Source organism: Emydura macquarii, unplaced genomic scaffold, assembly GCF_026122565.2.
Source record: "Emydura macquarii macquarii isolate MOO-44397 ecotype Brisbane River unplaced genomic scaffold, CSIRO-AGI_Emac_v2 contig_306, whole genome shotgun sequence".
Lineage (NCBI taxonomy): Eukaryota > Metazoa > Chordata > Testudines > Chelidae > Emydura > Emydura macquarii.
In genome coordinates, this window is record NW_027130443.1 from 772,219 (window position 1) to 787,382 (window position 15,164).

At 66.3% G+C, this 15,164-nt stretch overlaps 1 protein-coding gene across 1 annotated transcript; it reads right to left on the reverse strand.

Moving 5' to 3' along the window:
* Nucleotides 1-945: 945 nt before the first annotated feature.
* On the reverse strand, nucleotides 946-13,224 carry ACAP1 (ArfGAP with coiled-coil, ankyrin repeat and PH domains 1). The gene is made up of 22 exons (XM_067555314.1): nucleotides 12,846-13,224; nucleotides 10,134-10,191; nucleotides 9,444-9,563; nucleotides 8,943-8,996; nucleotides 8,465-8,523; nucleotides 8,095-8,278; nucleotides 7,689-7,733; nucleotides 7,392-7,487; nucleotides 6,477-6,551; nucleotides 5,857-5,969; nucleotides 5,568-5,619; nucleotides 5,264-5,364; nucleotides 4,884-4,995; nucleotides 4,281-4,486; nucleotides 4,035-4,104; nucleotides 3,716-3,810; nucleotides 3,440-3,606; nucleotides 2,736-2,920; nucleotides 2,532-2,641; nucleotides 2,101-2,211; nucleotides 1,907-1,956; nucleotides 946-1,639 (listed from the first exon to the last, which is right to left on the reverse strand). Exons 1-22 carry the CDS (start codon nucleotides 12,896-12,898, stop codon nucleotides 1,539-1,541), a joined length of 2,217 nt encoding a protein of 738 aa, XP_067411415.1. The 5' UTR covers nucleotides 12,899-13,224; the 3' UTR covers nucleotides 946-1,538.
* Nucleotides 13,225-15,164: the final 1,940 nt, after the last annotated feature.

The window sequence follows — 15,164 nt, forward strand, 5'->3', positions numbered from 1 at the left end:
TGCTCCACCTGCTGTACTCCTTGAACTTTGTGTAGGCCCTACTGAAAAACACAGCACGGGCAGCCTGCCAGAAAATTATGCTCTCAGCGTTAGCATAGGCCCCAGATTCACCCCCGGAGCCGGACACTTGGCTGACCCTGGAGTCGCAGAGAGACAACAGGCTCTGGCAACAGGAATCCCGTGACCAGCTTCGGGGGGGCACCTGTTTTAAGAGGCGGCTGAGACGGGGGTGTGGAGCAGAGACGAGTCACAAAAATTGATCAGAGGGCTGGGGGGAAATAGCTTGCAGCTGCTTAGCTTCCCAAGTAGAGAGAGGAGCAGGGCGAGGGAGGGAGCCAGGACGCCTGGGTTTTATCCGCAGCTCTGGGGGGGGGAGGGGAGGGGGACGGACGGACGGACGGACGGACGTCTAATGGTTAGAGCAGGGGGGGCTGGGAGCCAGGACTCCTGGGTTCTCTCCCGGCTCTGGGAGGGGAGTGGGGGCTAGTGGTTAGAGCAGGGGAGTGGGGGTTAGTGGTTAGAGCAGGGGGGACTGGGAGCCAGCCTCCTGGACTCTAGTACCAAAGACGGGGGGACAATGGGCGGGTTCAAGAGGCATGTGGCAGGGCCCAGGTGACATTCACCAGCCCTCCTGGATTTGCAGCCAGAGGGGCTTCCCTGTACCCCTGGATCCAAGCTCTTGGCCGCGCCCGCCTGAAGACACCAGTGAAGGGGGGGGTGTTGCACAACCCCCAGGCCCAGGGCCCAACTCAGAGCTCCCCTCTAGTGGCAGGACGCTGGGGTGCAGGGATGCACGGACAACGCCGCCATCTCATGGGGAGATGCACTGCTGGGGCTAAGGGAGTTCAGGCTAAATGGCTTCTCCGCCCCAGAGGTGGCCGCATCTCGGCGCCAGGCGAGGAATTCCCTGGATAACCAGCTGGCCCCAGAGGTGGAGGCAGGTGCTCACGTTCCAATACCGTCCTGTTTATTGCATGCCAGCATTGGACCCACGTCCCTTTCCCCTGAACTCAAAGTCAGCAGCCCCACACCCAGAAGGATGCCTCAACCAGGGGTGGGGGGGCCCACAAAATACATGGGGCAGGGGGGGTTTAAATCAATGAACCGGGAGGATGATCTCATAGAAATAATAAATAGAAGGATGGGTAGGGAGGTGGAATCAGCTCCTGCCCCGTAAGTGGGGGGCAGATCAGCATCTGCTGTGTAATGAAAGGGGATGGGGGGGGCAGGAAATTGGCCCCTGACCTATAATAGGAGGGAATCTGGGGGGCAGGAGAGGGGGCGACAGGAGATCAGCCCCTGCCCCACATCCCCCCCCGCCCAAGAGTCACATCAAAGCAGCAGAAGAATTGGGGGGGGGGTAATTAACAAGGCTGCCTGGGAGAGGGTGTCCAGCTGATGTCCCAGGGTAAGGCCATGAGTCCCTGCTGCCCCGCCCAGCCGGGGAAGGGGGCGGAGCCAGGAGATGGGGTGAGGGTTCTCCCCCCCCCACAAGGCGATGGTGGCTCAGCGGCGCCCCCCCGCCCGGTGGGGGAGGGCTACAGGGTGGTGAGTTTCAGGTCGCGGCGGGTCAGCTTCTCGGGGTTGTCGGACGCCATGAGGGAGAAGTCCCGGAAGATGTCGAGGTACGTCTCGTCGCCTGGGGGGAGTAAGGGGGGAGCCATGGGGTGAGGAGCCTCCCGATCCTGCCCCACAGCCCCCTGCTAGCCCAGCCTTGGCCCCCCTCCGAAGCTCTGCCAATGCCCCTCACTCGTGACCCACAACCACTGCCAGACCAAGTCCTAGACCCCCCCAGCTCTGCCAGTGCCCCCCAATCCTGCCCCACAGCCCCCTGCCAGCCCAAGACCTAGCCCCCCACCAGCTCCACCGGTGCCCCCCAATCCTGCCCCACAGACTAGACACTCACCTGCCTGTCCCTGCGCCACCTCCACCTCCCGCATCTTGGCCAGCCGCAGCCTGGAGGGGGATCAGAGGGGGGGGTGTCAGAAAATGAGACATGCCCCTCCCCCATCCAGCCCCTCCCCATCTCCCTCATTCACCCCCTCCCCCTATCAGCCTCTCCCCCCCCACCCCACAAGGGGCGGCCAGGGGGCGACTCACAGGGTGACGATGTCGGCGTTGGCTGTGTCTATGGCAATAGAGAGCGGGTCCTTCCCCTCCACGTCGACCGCGTTCAGATTGGCCCCACGCTTGAGGAACAGGCAGGCCAGCCTATCACAGAGCGGAACCATGAAAGGTGGGGGGCAAGAGGTGCCTCATTTGCCCCATAGTGGAGGATAGGGAGAAGAGGATGCCTCCCGTCCACCCAGCCACCCGTGGTGTGGTCACCCATCCAGGCATGGAATGGGCCCAGCCCTGCTTAGCTTCCCGGCCCAGGCACCCCCAGGGGTGGCAGCTGCCACCAAGGTACCAGCGACCCCTGGTGGCCAGAGGTGGAACCGCAGCCCCCCTTTTGTTCCCCCCTCCCCCATGTGCAGAGTTGGCAGGCTGGGGAGGGGGGAGCTGGTCCTGGGGGGCCCGGCCTGACCTACCCGGTGTGGCCCAAGATGGTGGCGTGGTGCAGGGGCCCCCGGCCGGCACTGTCCGCCTGGTTGACGCTGGCGCTGTTCTGCAGCAGGAATTCGCAGGCCAGCAGGGAATTCTGGGAAAAGTGGGGTGGCGGGGGAGGGGGAGGAAGAGAGCTGGTGTGAGCTGGGGAACACGGGGTTAACACTCCCCCCCAAACCCCAACCTACCGCCGCCACGGCCCGCAGCAGGGGGGTCCGGTTCTCCTCGGCGCTGTTGACCCAGTTGACGTCGGCGCCGTGGGCCAGGGCGTCAGCCATGGTGGGCAGGTTCTGCTGGCCGGCTGCCCAGAAGAGCAGCGCCCCCGGGTGGAGGCTGCGCAGGTCTTCGGGGGGCGGGCCAGCCTCCCCCAGCTCTGGGGAGTGGGGAGATGGAGGGAGCGGTCGGGGGGGGGGGGGGGGGGGGGGGGGGAGAGCCACACGCACCCCTCCCCGCCCCTCAAAAGCCACCTGGCTACCCATGCTGTGATCTGGCCTCGCCCCCACCCCTGGTCACGCCCCCTCCTCCTCGGCCACGCCCACTGCCACGTCCCTCCACATGCCACGCCCCATCCCCACAACCACGCCCCTCTGACACAGCCCACCCATGACCACGCCCCTCCTCTGATACCACGCCCCTCATATGGCCACGCTCCCTCCACATGCCACGCCTCCAGGGACCTGCCCCATCTCCATGACCACACCCCTCTACACACACCCCACCCCCCTGGTTACTCCCCTCTGCACATCTCACACATTCCCCTCCCGGTCACAGCCCCCATGATCTCCAGAGAAGCCCCCCCATGAATATCTAGACACACGACCCCCCAGCCCCAGCCAGGCACCTTCCCCATGCTGTTCCCCCCTCGGGGGAGGCGGGGCCACGACTCCCGTACCTGTGCCCCGGCTGATGCTGCCGGGTTTGGGTTTGATGGGAGGTCGGGGGGGCCGGTCCCGGTCTGGGGGGCCCCGGCGGCCCCCCCGGTTCAGCCGGGCCTCTGGCAGCTTGGTGATGAATTTCTTCTCCACGTATTTGGCCCGGATCCAGCTCTCCTTCTCTGCCCTGGGGGAACAGCCTTGTGAGGGGGAGGCGTTCTGGGGGTGTGCACGGGGGGGGGGTCTCACCATAAGTAGCCAGGCTGGGGGGGCTGGGGAAACGGGGGGGGCCTCACCGGGAGCAGGTGGGCTGGGGTCTCTTGACTGTCATCTCCTCCACACGGGCCTCGTAGATGTGATTCAGGGTGTTGTTTCCCAGCTCACACATCAGCTGTGGGGGGGACACGGCCCACAGCCCAGTTACAATCGAGATGCTGCCCCCCATCCCACACCCCACCAACCTGCCCCCCCAGTAAAAACCCCTCCCTATGTCCCCCCTGCAAATCCCCCCCAGTAACCATCTCCCCGTGCCCCCCCATAAATCCCCCCCACTAAACCACCTCCCTGTGCCCCCCATACCCCCCCCATTCCGCCCCCCCCCCCCCCCCCGGTTACCTTGACGAGCTCCGGCTCCCAGGAGTCCAGCGTCAGGGAACGGACCTTGGAGAAATGGACCCCCAGGCTCCTGCGGTAAAGAGAGATGGGGGGGGTGTTGAGCCGGGGTGTGGGGGAGGGCTCCCCTCTGAGCTGCCCCCCCACCCACACCCACAGGCACCGGCGCGCTCGATGCCCGGGGCTGGGGAGGCTGGCGGCGGAGGGTGCCCAGGCCCGGAGGGGGGGCGCGGGGTGGGGGGCTGGTACCGGTGGATGCCGGAGCACTCGATGCAGAGGGTCACGCCCAGGTTGATGCTGGCCCAGTCGGGCGCCGGCTCCCGGCAGTCGCAGCACTGCGCGTTGCCCTCCAGCCGCTGCACCTGGTCCAGCACCCGCTTGTCCACCGCCCGCCGGCCGCCCCGGCCCGAAGCCTCCACCGTGGCGGCCGACATGGACGCGGGGCGCTCCGGGTGCTGGCGGGGGGGCGGGGCAGAGAGTCAGGGGGCTACCTGGGCCCCTCGCTCCCCCCCCTTCCCTGCAGCTTCCCCCCCCGGCCCAGATAAGGGGTCCCCCATTGTACCCAGCCAGGGGGCTCGGCCCCCCCGGCTGAAGGTGGAGGCTGTGGGGGTGTGGGCTCATGGGGGGCCCGTACCTGGCTGGGGGGCTCGGCCCCCCCGGCTGAAGGCAGAAGCTGTGGGGGTGTGGGCTTATGGGGGGCCCGTACCTGGCCGGGGGGCTCGGCCCGCCCCTGGCTGAAGGCGGAGGCTGTGGGGGGGGAAATAGGGGGCCCGTACCTGGCCGGGGGACTCGGCCCGCCCCTGGCTGAAGGCGGAGGCTGTGGGGTGTGGGGGGGAAATGGGGGGCCCGTACCTGGCCGGGGGGCTCGGCCTGCCCCTCGCTGAAGGCGGAGGCGATGCTGCTCTGCACGGCGCTCAGCCAGGCCTGCTGGTGTCTCTCCGAGTCGGCCTGTAGCAGGCAGCTCCTAGGGGTGGAGGCACATGAGGTTTTTGGGGGGGCTCCACAGGGCCCCTGCCCCCCACCAGATGGGACCCCCCGCTCCAAAGGATGGAGCAGAGAGAAACAAAGCTGGAGACGGGGAGGGGGTCACAGTTGAAGCATCGCACTGACTTCGGGGTGCAGCGGGGAGGGTTGCATCCACGTGTGGGGCTGCCGGGGGCCTGACGCCGACTTGGGGGGCAGGGGGCTGCTGGGGGGAGGGGCCCGATGCCAACTTGGGGGGCAGGACTCACTTGGAGGGGGACACAACCTCGAAGCAGAAGCGGCGCTCGTGGTCGGGGCAGGGCTTGGCGGTGCAGAGCCGCAGGTCGTCCACCACCACCGTCAGCACGTCCTGGATGGGGGGGTAGAGAGAGACAGTGCCCCATAGCACCCCGACCCCCAACTCACAAGGGGAGGGGAGCGGAGAGGAAATCCCTGCCTCCCTGGGGGAGCAGAACTGAGAACACCCCTCTCCCCACAGCTCCTGTGGGGGGGCCCCCAACGCACCCCCCGGACAGCCACCATCCCCCCAGCTCCCCCCAACGCCTCACTCACCTTCGCCCGTTTCTGATACACCAGCTGATTGCTCTGGATGGAAAACCAGCGCCTGGCAGAGACACGGGGGGGCTGTCAGTGCGGGGGGGCCCCAGCCCCCAGTTTGGGGGGCCGGCACAAGGGAGACAGACACGGGGTGGGGGGGAACAGAAAGGAGGTGGGTCCCCAGCCTGCATGCGGGAAGGGGGGACACGGGGACCCACAGAGACGCGTCTCATGGGGGATGTGGGGCGGGGAAATCGGGGGGCACAGGGGCTCTTGGGCGGGGACACCAGGGGGCATCTCTAACCTGCTCCACGTCTTGAAGGCGTTGCTGGCTCGTTTGTAGAGGTAGCCCTCCATCACCACCCCGTCCGGCGCCTCCCCGCGCCCCTCCAGCACCCCCTCGTCCTGGGACAGGTCCTGGGAGGGCACGGCTGTCACTAGGGGGCACAACCCGCCCCCCGGTGGGCGGCACAGCCCCACTGCTCAGCTACGAACACAGCGCCCCCCCCCCGCGTCCCTCCACCCAGCCCTGTTCTCTCCCACCTATCCCAGGACCTGGTGTCTCCCCCAGCCGTGACCCCCAGCCCCCCAGCCCCATGGCTCCGCCCCCTACCCTGGCTCCGTCCCTCCACCCACCCCAGACCTTGGCCCCGCCACTCCAGTGCTCCCCACCCTGACCCGCAGCACCCAGCTCCGCCCCACACCCCTTCTCCCCATGCACCGCCCCCCAATACCCTTGCCCCACCCTGGCCCAGTTCCCCAAGCCACGCCCCTCTGTACCCTAGCCACGCCCCCTGACCATAGGCTCCGCCCACCACTCCCCACAGCAGGCCCCTCCTACACCCGCCCACCTGAGACCCCCCTCCCCACACACTTGTCCCCAGGTGCCCCCCCATAGCCTCTTCCTCGCCCCCCACCCCTCACCTTCTGTTTGATCATGGCGTGTCTCTGCTCCATGTCCCGTTTCTCCCGTGCCGACTCCAGCACCAGCTGCTGCAGCTGGGGGGGCAAAGGAGGGCGGGTGAGTTTCCCCAGAGACCCCGGGCCACGCCCACAGGGGGTTCTCTCTCCGGCTCTGGGAGGGGAGTGGGGGCTAGTGGTGAGAGCAAGGGGGGCTGGGAGCCAGGACTCCTGTGTTCTCTCCCCAGCATCTGCGCCGGGCGTCTGAACACCATCGATTTTCCCACCCCACGCCCCTCCTTCACATCAGGTAGAAAGTTCCAGCCAGTCGCCCCCACATCCCCCTCCCCCCAGCAGGAACCCCCCCAAAGCCGGGGGGGGGTCAGAGATCACTGAGCAGGAAGCCTGGAGTGAAAACAGTAAACGGCCGAGCGGGATTCGAACTTGGCAACTGCTGTAGTATATGGGGGGGGGGGGGAATCATCCATGTGAACCCCTCCCCCCACAGCTGCCAGACCCCCCCAGGGGTGTCCGATCCCCATCACCCCGCACTACACTCCCATCATGCAGCCTCTGACCTCCCCCCAACGCCCCCCCAGCTCGGCATCTGCTCCCCACAGATGCTAACCACTAGCCTCCCGCCCAGAGCTGGGGAGAGAACCCAGGAGTCCTGGCTCCCAACCCCCCTGCTCTAACCACTAGCCCCCCCTGCCCTCCCCAAGCCGGGCACAGAACCCAGGCGTCCTGCACTCACCCGGCATAGCTGGGCTCAGAGGCTGGGGGGGGGGGGCACAGGCTCCCCGGGACGCCGGCATCTTCTCCGAGCAGAGGAGCCAGGATGTGAGCACCACAGAGGAAATCGCCACACCCCCCCACGGCTCCATCTCCCTGCCCCCCCCCCACCTCCGGAGCCCCCCACCCTCCGCCTGCAGCACCCACCTGGTCGCCCAGCTCCCTGCGGTATCTCTCCAGGTCCTGGGCCACCCGGTGCCCCTGCTCCAGGCAGCTGGCCTGGGCATCCATCAGCGTCAGCATCTGGGGGGGCAGAATGGGGGGGTGTCACAGCCTGCCGCCCCCTCCCTCACCGCCTCCCGTCCTGCCCCTTACGCGCTGTCCCCCCACCCCGGCACCCCTACGCGCCGTGGAGCCCCCCTCGATGGGCCACCCGTCCCCCCTACACACACAGAGTCCCCATGGGCGCCCCTCCTGCCCCCCGCCTGCCCCACAGCGACTCACAAACTGCAGGATCTCAAACTTCTTCTTGGACTGGATCACGTTGATCTGGGGGGCGGAGGATCAATGGGTTGATTCTGGAAAGAGGAAGGGACCTGGCTCCCCCCCCACAGGAATCCCCCCCCCCCCAACTCTCCCCTCCCAGCCGCACCCCAGCCGGGCTCCAGCCCCTGGTCCCAGCCCCCCCACACCCCACCCCTGCCCCCCTGGCCTAGGGTGCCCTTGAGCCACCCCCCATAAAGCCCCCCCAACTCCTCCCTACTCCCCTTGCCATCTCTGCCCCCCAGGTCTCTCCCCACCCTGGCACACCCCACCTTCCCTGCCCCCAGATCTTCCCAGGGCCCCCCCACCATAGGCAGCTCTGCCTCCCTGCCCCCCAGATACCCCCCAGGCGCCCCCCCGCGCCCACCTGCAGCACGTAGTCCAGGGCCCGGGCCCGGGCGCTGTGGCGGGCAGCCTGCAGGGCCAGGGAGGCCTCCTCGCACTCGTGCTGCTTCCGGCGCGGCACCTCGGCGTTGTGGTGCAAGGCGCTGGACAGCCCCTCACTGCCTCGCTCGAACTCCTTCCGCACCTCCTTGAACCGCTTCATGTCCCTGCCGCGGCGGGGGGTCAGGGAGGACCCCAAAACTGGTCCCTGGCCCCCCCAAAACTGCCCCCCAAAACTGGCCCCCCAGCCCTCCCAAACCAGCCCCCAAATCCGGCCCCCCTGGCCCCAAAACTGACCCCCGTGATACCCTTGGGATGCCGCCCCTCCGCCCGCCTATCCCCCCCAAACTCACTCTTTCACCAGGCTGTGGATGTGGTGCCTGGAGGATTGCTGGGTGCTGTCCAAGAACTCCTGCGACAAGCCAGGAAAGCGGGGGGTCAGAGATTGGGGGGACCCCCAGGGCAATGGATCAGATTGGGGGGCCCCTGGCTTGGTGGGTCCAGCAGTCAAAGATTGGGGGGCCCGAGGAGAGAGGGGGTCAGAGATTGGGGGAACTCCCAGGAGGAGGAGGGGCCTGCGATTGTTGGGGGGCCCTGGGAGAGCAAGATGACAGCAGCTATTCGGGGTCACCCCCACACCCTCAAATCAGTGAAGAGTGCCACGGGGTGCATTGGGGAATGGGGTCCCCAGAAGGGCAGGGGAGAGGTGGTGGAAGTGGGGGGGAAAAAGGGGGAGTCAGAGGTTTTGGGGGGCAGGACCCAAAGCGGGCAGAAGTGGGGGGCTGGGTGAGAAGGCATCAGGGGGAGGCAGCGGGGGGGTGCGTCTCTCACCACTTGGTTTTCAATCATTTGGTTCAGGCTGTTGGAGAATTTTTCCAGGCACTCCTGGGGGGCAGAGCGAGGGGGAGACGGTGCATTAGGGACTGGCAAGGGCCCGCCCCCAGCCACTGTGTGTCAAAGCCCCTGTACTGCTCATCACTCAAGGGGATTCCCTGGCCCCAAGGCGCACTGGCCAGCTCTGACTGCGGGGGGGCGGGATGAGCCCCCCCACCCCACCCCGCCTGGGGCTTGGTGCCATACCTGGGTCAGGAGCCGGCCCAGCCAGTCCCACGGGCGGAGCTGACGGACCAGCTGAGCCGGCTCCTATAGACGGCCCCACTGATCGTGGGGCCCCTCCAGCCCCGGATTCCCTCTGATCCCCGCCGAGATCAGACCCACTGGCTCCCCCAGCCCTGGCTCAGACCCACGGGTCCTCCTCAGTCCCAGATCAGACCCAGGGGCCCCTTCAGCCCCAGATCAGACCCACGGCCCGGCCGGCTCGGCAAGACTCACGCTCATCATGGCGTCGCCCTGGGCGTGCTGGGAGAGGTCGCGCACCCCGCCGACGAAGGCCTTGCTGGTGGCGCAGTATTGGCGTCCCGCGTCCAGCATGGCGGCACACAGCTTCAGCAGCTGCCGAGGAGAAGTTGAGGGGGGTTGGGAACGGGGTCAGCCCCACCTGGCCAGGGACCCCTCAGGCCTCCACCCCACACTGAGGGTAGATGGGGCCCTCACCCCCAGAGCCAGCCCCCTGCCCTCCAGCCAGCCCCCCCACCACCCCCGATCCAGCCCCCCCAACCCGCCCCCCTGGTACCTCTTCCCTTTGGTGCCCTCCCGCATCCAGCCCCCCCAGACCAGCCCCACCCCGCCCCTTGATCCAGCCCATCCCCTGTACCCGCCCCCACCACGTGCCGAGCGCAGGCGGGTGCCCTCCCCCCAACCAGCGCCGGTCCCCCCCATCCAACACTCCAGAACCCTTATCCAGCTCCCCCAAAAGCAATGTCCCCCCACCTCTGATCCAGCTCCCCCTACCCCCCCAGAATCAACGCTCCATCCCCACCCCTTCATTCAACCCCTCGGGAACCAGCCCCCCACTCCCAGAAATGGACCCCTCCGGAACCAGCCCCCTATTCCCCCTCCCGAGATAGCTGGATGTAGCCAGGACGCCTGGGTCCCGTCCCCCCACCCTCCCCGCCACCTCACCTTCTCCAGCCGGGTCTCCAGCTCTGAGACGTCACATTCTACCCCTTCGATGGCAGCCCTGGGGGGTGGCAGGGGGTTAAAGAGGATCCGGGGGGGGCATTGCCAACAGCCCCCCCCTCCCATGGCATGTGAGGGGGGGCTGCTTTGTTATGGTAGGGTCTTCCGGGGATGGCTGGAGGAGGTGCCTGGGGGCAAGGGGCAGCAGCAGGGGAGAGGGGGCAGATAGGGAGGGTCTGGGGGGGCAGGGAGAGGGGTTAGCAACTGGGGGGGAGCTGGTGGGGGGAGCACTTGGGGGGGTCAACTGCTGGGGGGCAGTTCAGGGGCCATGGGGGGCCCCCAAAACACAGGGCAGGGAGACATCCAGGCTCATTAGGAAACGGGGGATGGATGGGGAGTGGGGGAGGAGACTCCTGGGGAGATATTGGGGGGCAGGGGATGGGAGGGGCCTCTGGTAGGAGGGTGGTCAGGGCTCAATGGGGCGGGGGAGAGGATTCTGGGGGGCAGAGAATGGGAGGTGGAGTCAGGGCTCATTGGGGCAGAGGAGGGGACTTCTGGGGGGTCAACGGGGGCTGGGGAAAGGGCAGCATTTTTGGGGGGGGGCTGGGTGCAGCCGATTTCCCCCCACCCCCCAGCCACCACCTCTTGCTCTCCCTTGCGGTCGCCTCTTTCCGGCCTACCCTGCTCTCTCCATCAGCCCCACAACCGCTTCCTGCCCCCCCGCCCCCTGTCGCCTGGCAACGCCCCCCCACACCGGTTACCGTGACAGCATGGGCTGGGGGGGTGGTTTGGAAATGGAAAAAACAAACCCCACAAAACCGCCCGCGTGACGTGAGCAGAGAGGATCATGGGAGACGCGCTTTCTGGGCGGGGGCCCGGGAAATGGGGCAGGGGCGCTGACCCTCATCCGGCCCCACGGCGTGGGTCCGGCTGGTTCAGGGGTGCCATCCCAGCATGCACTGGGAACCTGACACCTCCTGCTTGATTCCCCCCAAAACGGGGAGGGAAGGGACATGGCCGCAGATTTGGGGGGAGGGGGCAGAACCAGCCCCTCCCGCATCCAGTGCAGGAGGGATCATTGGAGAGATCGTCCAGCCCCCCCAACACCCCACTTGGGGTATGATCTTGGGGGGAGGGTCCCTCTAACACCAGACACCCTGTTTGCCCCGGTATCGTGTGGGGCTGGCTGGGAGCAGAGGGGGGACCTACATCGGGAGGGGGTAAGAAATGCACAGGAGACCACGGATCGGGGTGTGAGGGACACAGGTGTGTCTGTTGGGGGGGGACTTTGGGGGTGTGTGAGAGAGAGAGTGAGAGACACACACACCCAAGAGGGACGCAGGTGTGTATGTGTGAGACAGCGACAAAGACACACACACCCCACCGAGGAGGGACACAAATGAGACAGACAGACACACACCCAAGGGGACAAAAGGGTGAGTGAGTGTGAGGACACAGGAAGGGGTGTGTGACAGACGCGCACACCAAGGGGGACACAAGTGTGTCTGTCTGCCTGAGAAACCCCCAGGGGGACACAGGTGTGTGAGTGTGAGCGAGAGATCCCCCCGCAGGGACACAGAGCTGTGTGTGTGTAACATGCGCCCCATCCCCCAGAGCCCGGGCCCGGGGTGTGGCCCTTCTGGTCCTGCAGCAAAGCGCTCAGTGTGGATGCAGCGGTGTGGGCTAGAAACCCGGCTGCCCCGGTTCGTCTGCACTGGGGGGGGGGGGCTTCCACCAGGCCAGGTCTGTGGGGTGCGAGGCCGGCCCTGACCCCCAGGAGGCTGGGGGGAGGACCTGGCTGGAGGGCCGCCCCCGCATCCCCGCTGCAGACAGCGCACCGGGGAGGTGTTCCGCAGAGGGAGACGCCTGGGGGGCAGCCGCGTGTGGGTCTGTCCCTGTCCCCCGATCCCTGGGGGGGGGAGCCGTCCCCCCCCCCCCCCCCCCACCCCATTGCGCAGCGTCCCCAGCTGCGGTTTCCGGTGCTGCGACTTGCGCAGCACCTTGCACCCTGGTCGCTTCCTGCCCCCTCCCCCCGCTTCGGGGGAGCCTGGCGAGGTGCTCACGCCACGTGTGGGCTCACAAATGTGACACAGGCAGGAAGTTGGCTGGGGTGGGGGTGCAGGGTATATGTGGGGGGGGCAAAGGGGGCAGGGAGGGCCCAGGGTAGGGCAGAAGGGAGGGACATGGGGGTGGGGTGAAGGATGGGTGATGGGGGGCAGGAAACTGGAGGGGGGGCAGGAGGTGAGGCCTATAGCAGCTGAGAGGTCCCAGCTCCCCAGGTCTCTCCCTATACAGGGGGGATCTCCCCAGTTTCACCCCAGGGCAGATGGGTCTCCCTGCCCCCTATTTACCGTTACCTCCCCCCCATCCCACAAGCCCAACGACCCCCCTGTTCCCCAGACCCCCCCCCGAGTCCCCTCACACAGGAAGAGAACAAGTTGGGGCGCTGTCTGGCTGAGGGGGTTCAACAGCTCAGCCTGCCCCCCAAACATACAACGCTGGAGGGCCCCCCCAATTTGCTACACCCCACAGAGGGCCAGGGGAACCCCACCCCAGCCCCTCCCCCAGAGCCGGGGAGATGCCACCAGCCCCCCACATCCTAGCGGCCCCCGGACCGGCCGGCGCCAAGGCCAGAGGCACAGGGAGAGACGCGGGGTTGGGTCCAATAGGTGGCGGGGACCGGGACCAAACCGGCTTCGGCGCTGCGAGACCCACCTGAACCGGGGAGAGTCCTTGAGACACTCCTCGAAGTCCACTTTCACCGTCATCCTGGACGGAGGCAGGGAACCAGCCCCGAGGTTCGGGCTCCGCCCGGTCCGGTCCAGAGGAAGGAGAGCGGCGGGCTCCGAGCGCCTTGCGACCAGTCGACAAGAGCCCCGGCCCCGGGGCGAGCGCAAGGAGGAGACACCGGCCAGCCCTGCCCTGGGGGAGGAGAGAGGAGCCAGCGCCGAGCCCAGCCCAGCCCGGCCCCGGCCCCGCCTACGGGAGGTGTCCCAGGGCGCACGGGAGCCAGGTGGAGACACGGAGCCCAGCCCCGCCGGGGGAGGGGACCCGGTGGGGGAGGAACCTCTGCGGGCAGGGAGCTCTTAGGGTTGCCCAGCTCCCCTCCGTAACTCCCCACCCGGGTCATGCAACACAAGGGGGACACTGCACCCCACCCCCCCCCCAGATCCCCCTTAGTCCCCAACCAAGAGCTGGAGAACTCCAGCCTCTGCCCCTTCCCTCCCCTCCCTCCCGTTCCTGCCGCTCTGTCTGCCACCCCTGTACCCACGTTCCCATGGGACGCTGTGTGTGGGGGGGGGTCTCTCCCTGCTGTGGCCCCTGCTCTTGGGGTGCGCAGGGGGGCATCAGGGGGCTGCTGATCTGGGCCGTTCTCCAGCTCTTAAAGATTAGATCCCCCCCATCTGTTGGATGGACCTGGGATCTGGGCCTGGGGCAGCCCCTCCCTGCTGCTCTAAGCCACCAGGCCAGACGTCCCCCAAGCTGTGGGATGCGCACGCCGAGGGGGGCGTGGAGGAACCTTCATGAGGGCATGGCTGGGCCAGCCCCCATGGGGGGAGGGAGGGAGCGAGCCACCCAGCTCCACCCTGCCCCGAGTTCTGTTCTGGGCCGGGCCCTGGTTCAGCCACAGGCTTCACACCCAGCCCCCACATGTGGCACCCGGCTCCGTGTCCCCTGGTTGTGGCACCTCAGCGCCTGGCCCCCAGTCCTGACTGCAACCCCTTGACCGTGGCCCCTCTCCCAGCCCCGGGGGCGAGGGGGCGCATGGAGGGATGTGGACAGGGTAAAAAGTAGGGTGTGGGGTAATAAATTTGGGAATCATAGTACTAGACCCCATCCCCTCCCATAGCTGGGGGACAGAACCCAGGAGTCCCAGCTCCCAGACCCCTCTGCTCTAACCACTAGCCCCCGCTCTCCTCCCAGAGCCAGGGAAGAACCCAGGCGTCCTGGCTGCCAGCCCCTCTTGCTCTAACCACTAGCCCCCCCTCCTCTCTCCTCCCCAAGCTGGGCAGAGAACCCAGGAGTCCTGGCTCCCAGTTCTAACCACTAGACCAGCAGATCCCAACCTTCTCGAGTGTGCGGACCCTTTTTCAACCTCCAGACATTTCGCAGACCACCACGTGCTACTAGTTTTCTTTGAAACTGTATGTTTCCTTGGTGAGGATGTTATTACTTTTCTTTTCTGTGGACCACCAGACCCAACTCCCTCCTTGGCACTAGACCCAACTCCCTCCTTGGCAATTTCTCAGGGCCCTGAAGTGTGGGGAGTGCAGGGGGAGAGGGGGCAGGGGGGACTGAGTGACACCCAGTGGCCACTTCGGGTACTCCACTGAAGCAAGGAAGCCTGTGCCCAGCTTTACTCCCTAGTTTAAAAATAAAGGCAATTTTTAGCCCTCCTAGTTATAGAGAAAAGCTTGAAAAGGGGGAAATGGAGTGCTCCGAAAAGGCTCCAAACCCAGAAAGCAAAGACAAAGGACCTGCAATGTCTTGTTACCTCTTATAGCTGAAGTGGTGTAGCTGATATTTGGGGCGATGTGGGTTGTATCCATTGGGGGAGAAACTGAGGAGGTTCAATCCTGTGTATTTACAAAGAATGTGCAGAGTCCTCTTTTCTTGATCCCAGGAGGAATCAAACAGCAGGAGGTCATTTTCATTGCCCACAGTTCCAAGCCTTTTTCCAGCCAGGCCACTGCCCAAAAAGCTCTCTGTTGCTTAGCTTTCTCTGAGGGCTTCTCTTGCTGTCTTTCCTGGTTCTCTGCTGACTTTCCAGCTTCTGATGCACACACAAGCACACCTCCGGCCTTTGTAATCGGCCTCACACCAAAACCCTAGACCCACAAAGCTCAGCTTCTGACCAGCTTTGCATATGAAGTCAGTGCCTTGGCCGGTGGCTTCTCTTGTGTCAACTCCCTCGCTCCATAGAGGAACTTAATTGCTTCTTCCACATATCCCAAATGAGGGAGACTCTCCAGCACAGTAGTAGCTTAAGCCCCCGGAGCCTGGGTTCATGGTTTTGGAGTGTGTGGGGTTTGC

Coding starts and splice junctions, on each gene's coding strand:
- ACAP1 (XM_067555314.1), bottom strand. CDS start 12,898: ATGACGGTGAAAGTGGACTTCGAGGAGTGTCTCAAGGACTCTCCCCGG. Junction 10,192..12,845: donor AAGGACTCTCCCCGGTTCAG/GTGGGTCTCGCA, acceptor GCCACCCCCCAG/GGCTGCCATCGAAGGGGTAG. Junction 7,488..7,688: donor AGTTTGAGATCCTGCAGTTT/GTGAGTCGCTGT, acceptor CTGCCCCCCCAG/ATGCTGACGCTGATGGATGC.